At 47.1% G+C, this 14,871-nt stretch overlaps 1 protein-coding gene across 1 annotated transcript in view; it reads left to right on the forward strand.

Moving 5' to 3' along the window:
- The window catches only part of LOC109882840 (FERM and PDZ domain-containing protein 3), a 48,337-nt gene extending 36,451 nt beyond the window's left edge, over window positions 1-11,886 (forward strand). The window contains exons 10-15 of the mRNA XM_031797264.1: window positions 837-963; window positions 1,524-1,613; window positions 1,845-2,024; window positions 2,481-2,616; window positions 4,163-5,218; window positions 6,588-11,886. Coding sequence (XP_031653124.1) covers window positions 837-963; window positions 1,524-1,613; window positions 1,845-2,024; window positions 2,481-2,616; window positions 4,163-5,218; window positions 6,588-9,457 — 4,459 coding nt within the window. The 3' untranslated portion in view covers window positions 9,458-11,886. The remainder of the gene's footprint in view (window positions 1-836; window positions 964-1,523; window positions 1,614-1,844; window positions 2,025-2,480; window positions 2,617-4,162; window positions 5,219-6,587) is intronic.
- The last annotated feature ends 2,985 nt before the right edge of the window (window positions 11,887-14,871 follow it).

Raw genomic sequence — 14,871 nt, forward strand, 5'->3', positions numbered from 1 at the left:
GACAGCCATTGAAGAGGAGTGGGACAACATTCCACAGGCCACAATCAACAGCCTGATCAACTCTATGTGAAGGAGATGTGTCACGCTGCATTAGGCAAATGGTGGTCACGCCAGATACTGACTGGTTTTCTGATCCACGCCCCTATCTTTTATGTATCTGTGACAAACAGATGCATATCTGTATTCCCAGTCATGTGAAATCCATAGATTAGGGTCTAATTAATGAAAAATTTACTGATTTCCTTATATGAACTGTAACTCAGTAAAATCTTTGAAATTGTTGCATGTGTTTATATTTTTGTTGAGTGTAGATAATTCTGATAACTAATTCACTCTGACAGACTAATTTAGCAGATACTATCCAGACCGACTTACAATCAGTGTGTTCAACAAAAACATAATAGGCAAGTGAATACAATGAAATAACAGTCGTTGCAAGTCAAGTCATTCAGTCACACAGACAGAGTAGAGCCAGTGTTCTCCCTCCTGTCTGAGTCTGACTCTGAGGGTAGCCTTGTCAATCCTGCAGTGTGACAGAGAATAGGAGCAGTCGTTGGGTTGCGTCCCAACTGGCATTCTATTCCCTATGTTGTGCACTACTTTTGACCAGGGCCCACAGGGCTATAAAGGAATAGGGTGCCATTTGGGACGTAGCCCACGAGTCTTCCCTGGGGGTCTCTCCATGAGATATAGATACAGTCCCACAGCTGTCAGCATCTGACTGAGTATACCATCTCTCTCTGTCTCTCTCTCTCTTTCTTCCTCTCTCCCCTTGCTCTCTACTCTCCCCCCTCCTCTCTATTCCCACCTCTCTTTCTCTCTCTCTCCCTCCCCAGGAAGGAGTGGGGTCTGGAACCCTTCCTACCCCTCACTCTGCTTCCCACCATCAAGGAGAAGAATGTGTGTAAGACCCTGTCACAGCTGCTCAAAACCTATCAGCATCCGCCTCCCTCCGGCAATAAGGTGATCTGTCCTCTCTGTCACACAATGACCTTCCTTTCAGTAAATATTCTCTAGATACAGCATAGCTATAACACTAAGTTATTCAGATTCATTGTATAGCCTACCTTTCATCTGAGGGCTTGCACTCTCCGTTAAGCAGTTTATCTTTGGATTTGACTGGCTGTGGAGTTCCATACATATTTAAAGTGTGCTTGTGCCTCAATACATGGCTAAACAGGGACCCCAATAGGACATGTATAGTATTGCAGTATAAAATCCAATGGTCATCCTTGGGTGAATCTCACTAGTAGAAGCTAGCAACAGGGCGACCACATCCGTCTTGTCGTCCTTGGGTGAATCTCAACCATATTAAGTGGCTTTTCCTCCTCGTCTCTTCTCCTTCATCTCCACTGATCTGAAATCACAAGATAAGTGAAAGCAATAATGAAGGATGCCAGCTAGGATTTTAATTTCACCTGTCCAGTTCTTTAACGTTAGTGCAGATCGAGGAGACGAGTAGAGGAAGCCACTAGAGACTATTGAGACTGGGCCCTTGAGTGTTGTGTTGTGTCTACTGACAGGTCCCTCCTCTCCAGGGAAAGCTGCAGTACATGCGTGTGCTCAACGATCTTCCTCCCTTTGGAGGCTTGCTGTTCCACACCGTCGGACTAGTAATGGCAACATTTATTTATTTATTTCACCTTTATTTAACTAGGCAAGTCAGTTATGAACAAATTCTTATTTACAATGACGGCCTACCATTCCATTCCCTTATGAACTTTCCAATTTTGTATTCCCACATCATATATGAGTCCCACTCTTTTATGATGAATTTCTCTTTTGTCAACGTACAGCTCATGTTTATGTTTGATTGATTGATTTACTGACTGATTGATCCACAGGATGAGAAGCAGTCGGCCACTACGCTGCTGGTGGGTCCGCGGCACGGCATCGGTCATGTGATCGACCTAAAGAACAACCTGACCACGGTTCTGACAGAGTTCAGTCGCGTTGCTAAGATACAGCTGCACCGGGAGAACCAGGGCGTTGCCCGCGTAGAGGTGGCCATACATGAGGCCAAGGTATATGACAGATTGAACACATGTACAACTATAGATCTAGAAGGACATTATGAGGCTCAGGGTGGAACTCAATAGAATGAGATATGTTTGTCTTGCCAGAAATCCTTGCATCATACTTGTAGGCCATGCTACCTAGCATAGATTTTCACTGCACAGAAGAATTCCTTTAAAATGAAATTAAATTCAATCAAACCTGCAACATAAACCAAGTTGAAGCACCGGTATGGCCATTATATTAAATATTCAGTCAAGTGCTTTGTTGAGGTCTCTTAACTTCTCTCCATCCCTGCTCCAACCTTTCCAACCTCTGTGTATGAATGTGTGTGTGTGTTTCGGAGGGGCTGGGATAAAGCCAATCTATCTACATTATTGGATAAAGCAGAAGACACATTTCTGTTGGACCTTGTGTACAATTGACATTAAAGGAATCTAAGTCTTAATGATCCACCCCTGCAGCCTCTGGTCCTGTTGATGGAGTGGCCTGATGCCAGTAACTTCGCCTGTCTCATCTCTGGCTACTACAAGCTGTTTGTGGACCCCAAACGAGCCATCTACTACCGGACACCTGGTCAGTCTTATATGATCAAGGCAGGTATGTTAGTAGTCACCGCCTTGATTTATTAGGACTTGCAAGTCTGCAAACTGCATATTCACAATATCTGTTGATGTTTAAGACATTTATACTACATGACCAAAAGTATGTGGACACCGTCGAATATCTCATTCCAAAATCATGGGCATTAATATGAAGTTGGATTTCAACTAGATGTTGGAACATTGCTGCGGGGACTTGCATCCATTCAGCCCCAAGAGCATTAGTGAGGACATTGTCATGCTGAAACAGGAAAGGGCCTTTCCCACACTGTTGAATCAAAGTGGGAAGCACATAATCGTCTAGAATGTCATTGTATGCTGTATCTTTAAGATTTCCCTTCATTGCCTAGCCCGAACCATGATAAACAGCCCCAGACCATTATTCCTCCTCCACCAAACTTTACAGTTGGCACTATGCATTGGGGCAGGTAGCGTTCTCCTGGCACCGCCAAACACAGATGAGTTGGTCGGACCGCCAGAAAACACGCTTCCACTGCTCCAGAGTCCAATGGTGACGAGCTTTACACCACTCCAGACGATGCTTGGCATTGCTTCAGCTTTCGGCGGTCCCGTTCTGTGAGCTTGTGTGGCCTACCACTTCAAGGCTGAACTGTGGTTGCTCCTAGATGTTTCCACTTCACAATAACAGCACTTACAGTTGACCGGGGCAGCTCTAGCAGGGATGAAATTTGATGAACTGACTTGTTGTAAAGGTGACATCCTATGACGGTGCCACATTGAATGTCACTGAGCTCTTCAGTAAGACTATTCTACTACCAAAATTTGTCTATGGAGATTGCATGGCTGTGTGCTCAATGTTATACACCTGTCAGCAACGGGTGTGGCTAAAATAGCTGAATCCACTAATTTGAAGGGGGTGTCCACATACTTTTGTACACATGGTGTTTCTGTAGGTCTAGTTTTTCGGGAAGTCTTACAGAGAATCCATTATTATTAGCTTTAGATAAAACTGAAAGTATTTTTCATTTAAGGTTAAAATCATTTCCATACTGTTTGCTTTGCCTACATTTTGTAACAATAAAACTCAACATACAAACTCAGAATTCAAACTTAGCATCCAATGCCCCCATTGACTCCATATCAGTTTGCATCTCAAGGATTTCATTTACAGGTTTTTGTGTGTGTCTGGAAGTGTGAGGCATTGCATGTAAACCATTATACTGCAACCAACTCTGCTCAATCCAACTGGACTGACACCTGCTTCTCCATAATGCATCTGTGCATCCGGACCTAAACCATATCAACAGCTACCGATCACCTCTGCTGTCGCTCCTCCCATCTCCATCCTGAGGTCTCATCTTCATTGGACTATTCTCTCCCTTTTCCATGCACAGGGTAACATTTCAGGGGTTTTGCCTTGCTTTTATCTCTGTAATCAAGTATACATGTAATATTCAAACAGCTCTGTTTCCATCTGCTGTGGTGGTGTGCCTGCATGAGAGGAAGGCCGCTACGTCCCATAACATCCCACCAGACTTACCTCAAACCTCCAACTCCAGTCTCCAGCATCCATCACTGAAAAACATCCACCAGCCTTCTCCTCTATTTTCCCATAAGGACCCACTCCATCCTCCCATGCGATTCCTCACCTCTCAGCCTCTCAATTGCTCTGACAATTCTGTCCTCAGATTACAGAGGTTCCCACCACGCCCACCCACGCTCTGGCGTCACAGCGGTGCCTAGTGGAGACCGACGAGGGGACGAGAGGGAAAGATCCCATACGAGGGACCCAGGTTCCCAGTCTCAGAAGACAGCGACCGCCCCACTGCCCGCAGAGTCCCAACACCTGGGTCTATGCCACGTCCATCTCCGGGAGCCACAACAGCTGCAGGAGCTCCAAATCCAGGCAGAACCCGAGCTCGACATCAATGAGAACTTAATTTCCCAAGCGGTACCAGAGCGGCCCAGTGCCAAGTCTGACCCAATCCCCCGGAGCACGGAGACGATCGGCGAGAGGCCAGAGAGCCCCGTCCAGGAGAGCTCAGTGGTCTTCAGGAGCAGAGCCCAAACCATGGGGCAGTCCCAGCGAGCTACACGGTTCTTCTGTGACTCCTGCAAGGCCAGGTTGAGGGCAGAGGGAGTGGCCTTAAACGGTGGAAGCAGCGGCAACTCGTCGAAGCACTGCTCCAGCGCCTGTGCCTCCCGTGATGGTGGTGCAGTAGACCTCATGGCCCTGCCTCCGCCGGGGAACGAAGAGGAAGAGGAAGAAGAGGTGGAGGAAGTAGGAAGAAAGCTGCAGCCTCCTCCGCCAGCCATTGCTGACCCTCCGCCTGGCTTCAGGGACAACAGCTCGGATGAAGACGACTCCAAGAGAGGACGGAAGTCTCAACCAAACCCAAACTCCATCACCAGTCCAAGCACTATAACTGGGGCAACTGCAGGCTGCAGCTCTGCCAAGGAAGTGGTACCGGCTCCAGAGGATGTCCCGGTGACGTTGATAGACAACGTGGCCACCAGGACAGTACGGGACCATGCCCAGGAGCTGGATGATGCTCTGGTGTCCACTCTGCAGGCACTGGAGGCCCTAGCTGCATCAGAGGATTTCCCCCATCACCCCCAACAGCCAGCTCAGACCACAGGTCAACATGCCGAGTCATGCTACAAGGGCTATTTTTAGTGCTAATTGTTCATTTTAGGGCTCAGTGACTACTAAGGGCACTTTGAAATGTTTTTATACACTTGGTGTACAGAATATTAGGAACACAATCCTAATATTGAGTTGCACCCCCGTTTCCCCTCAGAACAGCCTCAGTTCGCAGAGGAATTAACTCTACAAGGTGTAGAAAGCGTTCCACAGTGATGCTGGCCCATGTTGACTCCAATGTTTCCCAACGTTGTGTCAAGTTGGCTAGATGTCCTTTGGGTGATGGACCATTCTTGATACACACGGGAAACTGTTAAGCATGAAAAATCCAGCAACTTTGTAGTTCTTGACACACTCAAACCGGTGCATCTGGCACCTACTACCATATCCTGATCAAAGGCACTTGAATCTTTTGTTCACCCTCTGAATGATGCACATACACTATCCATGTCTATCCATGTGTGTAGGCCGTCATTGTAAATAAGAATTTGTTCTTAACTGACTTGCCTAGTTAAATAAAGGTTAAATGAAAAATATATTTAAAAAATATCTCAATTGTCTCCTCCCCTTCATCTACAATGATTTGAGTGGATTTAACAAGTGACATCAATAAGGGATCATAGTTTTCACCTGGTCGGTCTATGTCATGGAAAGAGCAGGTGTTCCTAATGTTTTCTACACTTCAGTGTAGATGAAGGGGAGGAGAGGTTAAAGAAGGATTTTTATGCCTTGAGACAATTGAGGCATGGACTTTGTATGTGTGTTATTCAGAGGATGAATGGGGAAGACAAAATATTTAAGTGCCTTTGAACAGGGTATGGTAATAGGTGCTAAGCGCACCTATTATCTGTCGAAAATTGCAATGTTGCTGGGTTTTTCAAACTCAACAGTTTCCTGTGTGAACAACTGTGGGAAACATTGGAGTCAACATCCATGTGGAACACTTTCAAACACCTGGTAGAGTCCACGCCCCGATGAATTGAGCCTGGCTTGATAGCATAATGCAAGTTCAAAGCGTTAGCATCCCAAAACAGAGACAAAAGACTAGGTTTTGACGTGTTGTTTTACAGAACACTGCTTGACACTGAACAAAGTCTCTTGTGCTGTATATTTTGATAGTGAGAGAAACACAAGTGTTCCCTCAGTCTTGATTCAAATTCAATTTGATGCAAAACAAGGTTTTACTCACAGACGGTTAGCAGAGCTTTAAAATAAACATCAAGGGATTTTGATGAGTTAGTACTTATAAACAGTATATTTGATGTGCCATCTTTGCACAATCAATGACTGCTTTCCACCTGTCTGTGATATTTCATGTCTTCCTCGTGACCCTGATAGTGTCTTGTGTTTCCTTCTTTCCGTAGGGTTGATCGTGTTGGCGGCCATTACGCCTGAGTCATCGTTGGACTCAGGGCACGAGACCAACTCCTCCGAGCTGACAGACGTCTCAGAGATGGTGTCGGCCATGAAGCAGCACCAGAACCAGGCCTACCTGCTGGCCCACCATATCAACAAGGAGCGTATCTTCAGTCGCAGGGACTTCCCCTTGGCCATACCCGGCTGCACCACCCAGACTATAGAGGGTGGTGCGTTCTCCATGGGTCAGATCCGCGGCAGCTGCCCCTCGAAGCCAGTGACCCTCAGTAAGACTGTTCCCCTAAAGCTCAGCCCTGCTAAGGAGACTGCCAGTCCAGGTCTCAGCTCAGTGAAGCAGGGGAGTAACGTTACCCAAGACCCATCGCAGAGTGAACCGAGTGAAGGTAAGAAGGCAAAATCAGAGCCTACCAAAGCGTGCACCCAAGACCATCCTGCAAAGTCACCTGAGGAGCTGAAAGTGTCCGATCCAGGGCAGGCACCAAAGGTCGGCAAGGATCAAAGGTCACCCTGTTCTACTGTGGGAAAACTAAGCCCCAATCTCTCTGCAGGGATCAAGGGGAAAAAGTCTGCGCCTCTGAGTCCGGACCCTACCAACAAAGCCTTACCTATTCTCTTAGCTGTAGACATAACTGCCTCCGCCAAGATTTGCCCCACAAACATGTGCCAAGATGCCGAGACTGCCTCTAGCGAGACCATCAAGCCTTCAAGCTCTAATGACCTCCTGCCAGTTGATGACCTATTCTGCACGTGCCCAGTGAGAGAACCCGGGCCACAGCTAAGACCGAAGGATCCACAATCCCAGAAGGTGGTGGTGTTCCATTCCTCTTCCCCAACAGACGATGAGCGTCTTCGGGCCAAAGGCCTCCAACTGGCTAGCAGCAAAGAGATCGCAGTGAGAGCAGCAGGAGGAGCAGGAGCAGACCCCGTCTTGGTCAAGCCCAGCCCCCAGGTTCCAACAAAGTACTCCCAGTCCCCACACATACCTGTGAAAGCTGAGAGGAAGGAAGCAGCAGAGGCCAAGGCAGAGAGGTCCCAGGGTAAAGCTCAAGCTGAGCCACAGAAATGCCCCTCGAAGACATTATCTCTCCTGGGAGACTCCACACACCCTACCTGCTCTGTGGACAAGGTCTCCACTTTTCCATCTGCCGACAGCAAGAAGCAGGGTGGTGGTAAAGGGAAGGCCCAGCGTAGCGCCCCCTTCCTCAGTATCAAGAACCTCCTATCAGCCACATTCCCAGCTCGGATTCGGCGGGAGACTGACGAGCGCAGAGCCCAGCTCCAGAAGGTCCGGCAGTACGAGTTAGAGTTCCTGGAAGAACTTCTGAAGCCCAAGTCATCCGGGGGAGAGTACCTACCCCAGGGGTCCTCGCCAGTCCCCTCAGGCACCCCCTGTGCTTGCCAGCTCCGTACAAGTCCTGTGCTAAAAGCCCCTGGCATCTCCCGAGAGCAACGCCGCAGCTGTGACTGCAAGAGGATGTGCAGAGGCATCCGACTGCCTGATACACCGGTCGGCTCAACTGCGGAGCCACAGCAGCATAGAGGCAGAGAGAGATCCCTCTCCAAGACCCCTCCAGCGACCTCCAAAACCCCTCACTCCCAGGGAGGTCCGAGGAGACCTCAGACCTTAGAGATCAAAACCACCCGAATCCGCTCGACCAGTCTGGAGTCACGGGAACCTAGGGGGGAGCAGGCTTCCTGCTTGCCCACCTGTACCTCTCGCACACCAGACTGCATGGGCGCTCCGCAGTACAAGAAGCTCCAGAGGCGGTATAGCATCGGGGAGGTGGACAACGCTGAAGGCACGCCACTGTACGCCGAGGTCAAACCCAAAGCCAAGAGCCTGGAGAAGGAGATGGAGCGAGTGAGGGCCACAGGACTGAGGCTTCCAACGCCCGTGGAGCCTGTTCACAATCAAACTCAAACTCACACGGCTGCTGCAGCCGCGAAGGGGAAGAAAGGAGTGTTCTTCGTCCAGGGAGAAGAGCTTCTGCGGGAGAGCAAAGAGGGGGCACCGACTGAGATGCTGCTGGGGCTGCCTAGCGAGGACAGTGACGACAGGGAGAAGTGCTGCTCCTTCTGTTTCTGCTACAGGAAATGTGAGGAGGCGGACGAGAGCAGTGAGAAAGAAGAGCTTTCCTACTCCATCCCCCTCCAGGTCCTGCCTGGGATGCAGCTGGACTCTCAGACCTTGCCCGTCATCAGCAAAACCCTCCAGGTTCTCCACGCTGAGGGCTGCAGCGGGGAGGAGGAAGAAATAGAGGAAGAGGAAGAAGAAGAGGAACCGCAGACACAGGAGATTGACCTCCGGGCCTGCGGGACTCTGGAGGGTAGCCTGGCGAGGGTCCAGTCCCTGCAAGGGCAAACGTTCAGCCTGCCGGACGGTTTCCTCAACGCCCAGCTGGATGCTAATGAGCTGCTAGCCATCCTGCGACAGTGCGCTAACGTTCCCCAGGTGGATAACGAATCACGCCTCCAACCGTCCCGGATCGCCGAGTACAAGCAGGAGCTGGCGGTGCGCTTCAAGGAGTTCAGGGCGGCGTGCAGACGGGTGGCGAGCGTCGAGAAGAGCCCCACGCGCATGCTGAGCGTTGTTACGGCCAGCTTCCTGGTCCTCTGCGAACTGACTCAGACCTTCATCAAGCTGGTTAGAGGGGTGCGTTCAGAGGCCCAAAGGCTGCAGCTGCTGCGGAAGGTTGAAGAGGTTGCTATCAATTACACTTTGTTGTTGCGTGCAGCCGAGGATGCTATGGGCCACTCCAGTAGTCTGCCTAACAAGAGCGTGAGTCCCCTAGTTACTACAACCACCACTAACATGGGCTCCCTCTCTCGCCCAATGAAAACTCTGCCCGCCCAGTAGAGACAAAGTTGGGGGAAGTTAGTGAATAATTATTTATGACAGTTGGGAGTGTGGGTGGCTGGGACCACACTCTCAACGTCCATGAGTTATTTATTGTTTACAGGACATGCAATGATCCATCCATCACAATGCAACTGCTCCATGATGCGTTTCCAGGGGCTGTGGCAGTTGCAGAGTGGCCCTGTAGTGTTCTAGCATAAAAGACAAACGCTTGGGCACCGCTGTACAAAAGGTGCCTGCACCTACACCTCTGAAACGCTGGGTCAAAAACAGGGCTAACCACTCCTCCATGTCAACTCTCACATTTCAAAGATCCTTCTCATTCTTTTCGATGTATATTTGAGTTGTATCTTTTTAGCAAAGTATACCATTTTGTGGAGAATAAATATAATGAAAATAATATCTAAAATGAATTTGAGTATAACAAATATAAAGAGTAATACACCTGTAATAAATCTCAAGACATTTTAATGTGCTTTGGGCAAAAATACCACAGAGAATGTCAAAGTAGCGAATTCTGTGAATTAGGTAGTCCAAAGCCTGGGTAAGTAGTTGACGTGTTTGTTTGTTACATTTCTAACTGTTGTCACAGAATGAGTTATGTTGGTCATCTGGAAAGTATCATGACATACACCTCAACAATATCACATACATCACATTCACAATGTTGAAAATGGTACCTCTGCGAGATTGTAAAATCCACACATTTGAATTGGGTTGCTATAAAACAGACATGGGGCCCATTTACTCACCTGTAGAATAACACCACAGGTTGGGGCAGATGTAGCAGAAACGCTAACTCACTAGCGGCTAACCAATCAGCTGGGTAGGATCAATGTTCTTCATGAAGGAAGGCAGCCCCGCTCTACTGTATAAATTGTAGTAAACCTCACATTGCTGTCTTGGTTTGAGACACACACACACAGTACACACACTCTCACACGCTCTCACACACAACGATCACAATCCACATGAAATCTGCACCTCGCCTCTTGTAAACGAGATGAGGTATATGGGAGATCCACTTTAGCAAACTTAGCCTTAGACTTTTGCACAACCTTCAGCATTTGCTCCTGCTCACACATGATCTAAGTTGATCTATGTTTTGTTTACATTCAGCCTACTGAACATTGAGCTAGAAAACAAACGTCACATCATACACCTTCAGTTTTATAAACTATTTCATCTTATAAGAGATTCAAGTTGCTATATTCTTCTCTAAAATAATTTTACAGGATTTTGTGTCACAAACAATTCAATGGGTTTATACTTTTTGCTCTCTATGTGCTGTTGTCCATTGTGCAATACAGGAGATATATATATAAATCACACAATACAGGAGATATATATATAAATCACACAATACAGGAGATATATATATAAATCACACAATACAGGAGATATATATAAATCACACAATACAGGAGATATATATATAAATCACACACACAAAGTAGTTTTCTATGTATTTTAATAAAACTGACACCTGTGTTTTCTGTCTGAAAACGGCTTCCTGTCTCATCCTGTTGTCAAACCACGGAGATCAAACAGCATATTGCTAACCTCAACCCGAAACTGAAACTATTCAGACTCTGACATTAAAGTACTGTTCATACCATGAGTTTTCTTTCACTGCACTACTGTCTCGCATGTTTCCCCAATTCTACATGTCTTCTTGAAGATACAAGAAGTAGAAACGGTCCCGTTACCAATGGTGGTGGCAGATTCAGTGTTACTACTAGTTTTATTGAAGTGAGAAAGAAAGAATATACATCCACAAAAATATGAGGAGGCTACTTACTGCAGTAATGTTTTGCAATGGACATTCTTTACGCGGAGTTGTATTATTCTACACTTGAGATGTAAATATTGTAAAACGGTTGGAATATTTGTGAGCCAGGAAAACATTTTAAATTATCCCACTAACTGACAATGTGAAGATTGGTTCCAAATTCTTCACTGTTTTGTAAAAAAAAATAGAAAACATGTCTGTACCGTATTATTTATAGTAGTTATGTTCCATAGAAAACTAATAGCAAAAACGTATATTTTAAGACTATATAATGAGTATAAAGCATGGGACATGTTTATTTTTATAAAAACTAAATATTTACAGTATCAAACGGCATTCTCTCATCATGACCACCTGGAAATGTTTTCAAACATTTTGTTTTTGACCTAATGCTAATATAGAAATATTTTGTGTGGTTGTCATTGTTGAGTTGCATTGTTGCCAAACTGTGAATATGTCTCTGTTCCATAACATAATGGACCTATGTTCCATGGCCTATTCCATTGTGTTTGTTGGCACTTATTTATTTACTTTTATTTATTTGTCAATAATCTTGTCTTCACTGTGTTCTTCTGTCTGTACAACGTTTCTCATGTTTTAAGAGCAATAAAATTATAATCCTCGGTTTAGAAATGCACATTTACATTTGGTGTAGATTGAAATGTTTGTTTGTTACACTCAAGTTATTTGGGCCTCATCTGACATTCACTTCAAAATTTATATAAATAGACCTCCTTGAGATGTCCTTCTCCTTACTGAGCATTGGGCAGAAGTAGTGTATCCTTCTCCTTACTGAGCATTGGGCAGAAGTAGCCTGTCCTTCTCCTTACTGAGCATTGGGCAGAAGTAGCCTGTCCTTCTCCTTACTGAGCATTGGGCAGAACTAGCCTGTCCTTCTCCTTACTGAGCATTGGGCAGAAGTAGCCTATCCTTCTCCTTACTGAGCATTGGGCAGAAGTAGCCTATCCTTCTCCTTACTGAGCATTGGGCAGAAGTAGCCTATCCTTCTCCTTACTGAGCATTGGGCAGAACTAGCCTGTCCTTCTCCTTACTGAGCATTGGGCAGAACTAGCCTATCCTTCTCCTTACTGAGCATTGGGCAGAACTAGCCTATCCTTCTCCTTACTGAGCATTGGGCAGAACTAGCCTATCCTTCTCCTTACTGAGCATTGGGCAGAAGTAGCCTATCCTTCTCCTTACTGAGCATTGGGCAGAAGTAGCCTATCCTTCTCCTTACTGAGCATTGGGCAGAAGTAGCCTATCCTTCTCCTTACTGAGCATTGGGCAGAACTAGCCTATCCTTCTCCTTACTGAGCGTTGGGCAGAAGTAGCCTATCCTTCTCCTTACTGAGCGTTGGGCAGAAGTAGCCTATCCTTCTCCTTACTGAGCATTGGGCAGAAGTAGCCTATCCTTCTCCTTACTGAGCATTGGGCAGAAGTAGCCTATCCTTCTCCTTACTGAGCATTGGGCAGAAGTAGCCTGTCCTTCTCCTTACTGAGCATTGGGCAGAAGTAGCCTATCCTTCTCCTTACTGAGCATTGGGCAGAAGTAGCCTATCCTTCTCCTTACTGAGCATTGGGCAGAAGTAGCCTATCCTTCTCCTTACTGAGCATTGGGCAGAAGTAGCCTATCCTTCTCCTTACTGAGCATTGGGCAGAAGTAGCCTATCCTTCTCCTTACTGAGCATTGGGCAGAAGTAGCCTATCCTTCTCCTTACTGAGCATTGGGCAGAAGTAGCGTATCCTTCTCCTTACTGAGCATTGGGCAGAAGTAGCCTATCCTTCTCCTTACTGAGCATTGGGCAGAAGTAGCGTATCCTTCTCCTTACTGAGCATTGGGCAGAAGTAGCCTATCCTTCTCCTTACTGAGCATTGGGCAGAAGTAGCCTGTCCTTCTCCTTACTGAGCATTGGGCAGAAGTAGCCTATCCTTCTCCTTACTGAGCATTGGGCAGAAGTAGCGTATCCTTCTCCTTACTGAGCATTGGGCAGAAGTAGCCTGTCCTTCTCCTTACTGAGCATTGGGCAGAAGTAGCCTGTCCTTCTCCTTACTGAGCATTGGGCAGAAGTAGCCTGTCCTTCTCCTTACTGAGCATTGGGCAGAAGTAGCCTATCCTTCTCCTTACTGAGCATTGGGCAGAAGTAGCCTATCCTTCTCCTTACTGAGCATTGGGCAGAAGTAGCCTATCCTTCTCCTTACTGAGCATTGGGCAGAAGTAGCCTGTCCTTCTCCTTACTGAGCATTGGGCAGAAGTAGCCTATCCTTCTCCTTACTGAGCATTGGGCAGAAGTAGCCTATCCTTCTCCTTACTGAGCATTGGGCAGAAGTAGCCTATCCTTCTCCTTACTGAGCATTGGGCAGAAGTAGCCTGTCCTTCTCCTTACTGAGCATTGGGCAGAAGTAGCCTATCCTTCTCCTTACTGAGCATTGGGCAGAAGTAGCCTATCCTTCTCCTTACTGAGCATTGGGCAGAAGTAGCCTATCCTTCTCCTTACTGAGCATTGGGCAGAAGTAGCGTATCCTTCTCCTTACTGAGCATTGGGCAGAAGTAGCCTATCCTTCTCCTTACTGAGCATTGGGCAGAAGTAGCCTATCCTTCTCCTTACTGAGCATTGGGCAGAAGTAGCGTATCCTTCTCCTTACTGAGCATTGGGCAGAAGTAGCCTATCCTTCTCCTTACTGAGCATTGGGCAGAAGTAGCCTATCCTTCTCCTTACTGAGTATTGGGCAGAAGTAGCGTATCCTTCTCCTTACTGAGCATTGGGCAGAAGTAGCCTATCCTTCTCCTTACTGAGCATTGGGCAGAAGTAGCCTATCCTTCTCCTTACTGAGCATTGGGCAGAAGTAGCCTATCCTTCTCCTTACTGAGCATTGGGCAGAAGTAGTCTATCCTTCTCCTTACTGAGCATTGGGCAGAAGTAGCCTATCCTTCTCCTTACTGAGCATTGGGCAGAAGTAGCCTATCCTTCTCCTTACTGAGCATTGGGCAGAAGTAGCCTGTCCTTCTCCTTACTGAGCATTGGGCAGAAGTAGCCTATCCTTCTCCTTACTGAGCATTGGGCAGAAGTAGCCTATCCTTCTCCTTACTGAGCATTGGGCAGAAGTAGCCTGTCCTTCTCCTTACTGAGCATTGGGCAGAAGTAGCCTGTCCTTCTCCTTACTGAGCATTGGGCAGAACTAGCCTATCCTTCTCCTTACTGAGCGTTGGGCAGAAGTAGCCTATCCTTCTCCTTACTGAGCATTGGGCAGAAGTAGCCTATCCTTCTCCTTACTGAGCATTGGGCAGAAGTAGCCTATCCTTCTCCTTACTGAGCATTGGGCAGAAGTAGCCTATCCTTCTCCTTACTGAGCATTGGGCAGAAGTAGCCTATCCTTCTCCTTACTGAGCATTGGGCAGAAGTAGCCTATCCTTCTCCTTACTGAGCATTGGGCAGAAGTAGCCTATCCTTCTCCTTACTGAGCATTGGGCAGAAGTAGCCTATCCTTCTCCTTACTGAGCATTGGGCAGAAGTAGCCTATCCTTCTCCTTACTGAGCATTGGGCAGAAGTAGCCTATCCTTCTCCTTACTGAGCATTGGGCAGAAGTAGCCTATCCTTCTCCTTACTGAGTATTGGGCAGAAG

This window comes from Oncorhynchus kisutch, linkage group LG19 (assembly GCF_002021735.2).
Source record: "Oncorhynchus kisutch isolate 150728-3 linkage group LG19, Okis_V2, whole genome shotgun sequence".
NCBI lineage: Eukaryota > Metazoa > Chordata > Actinopteri > Salmoniformes > Salmonidae > Oncorhynchus > Oncorhynchus kisutch.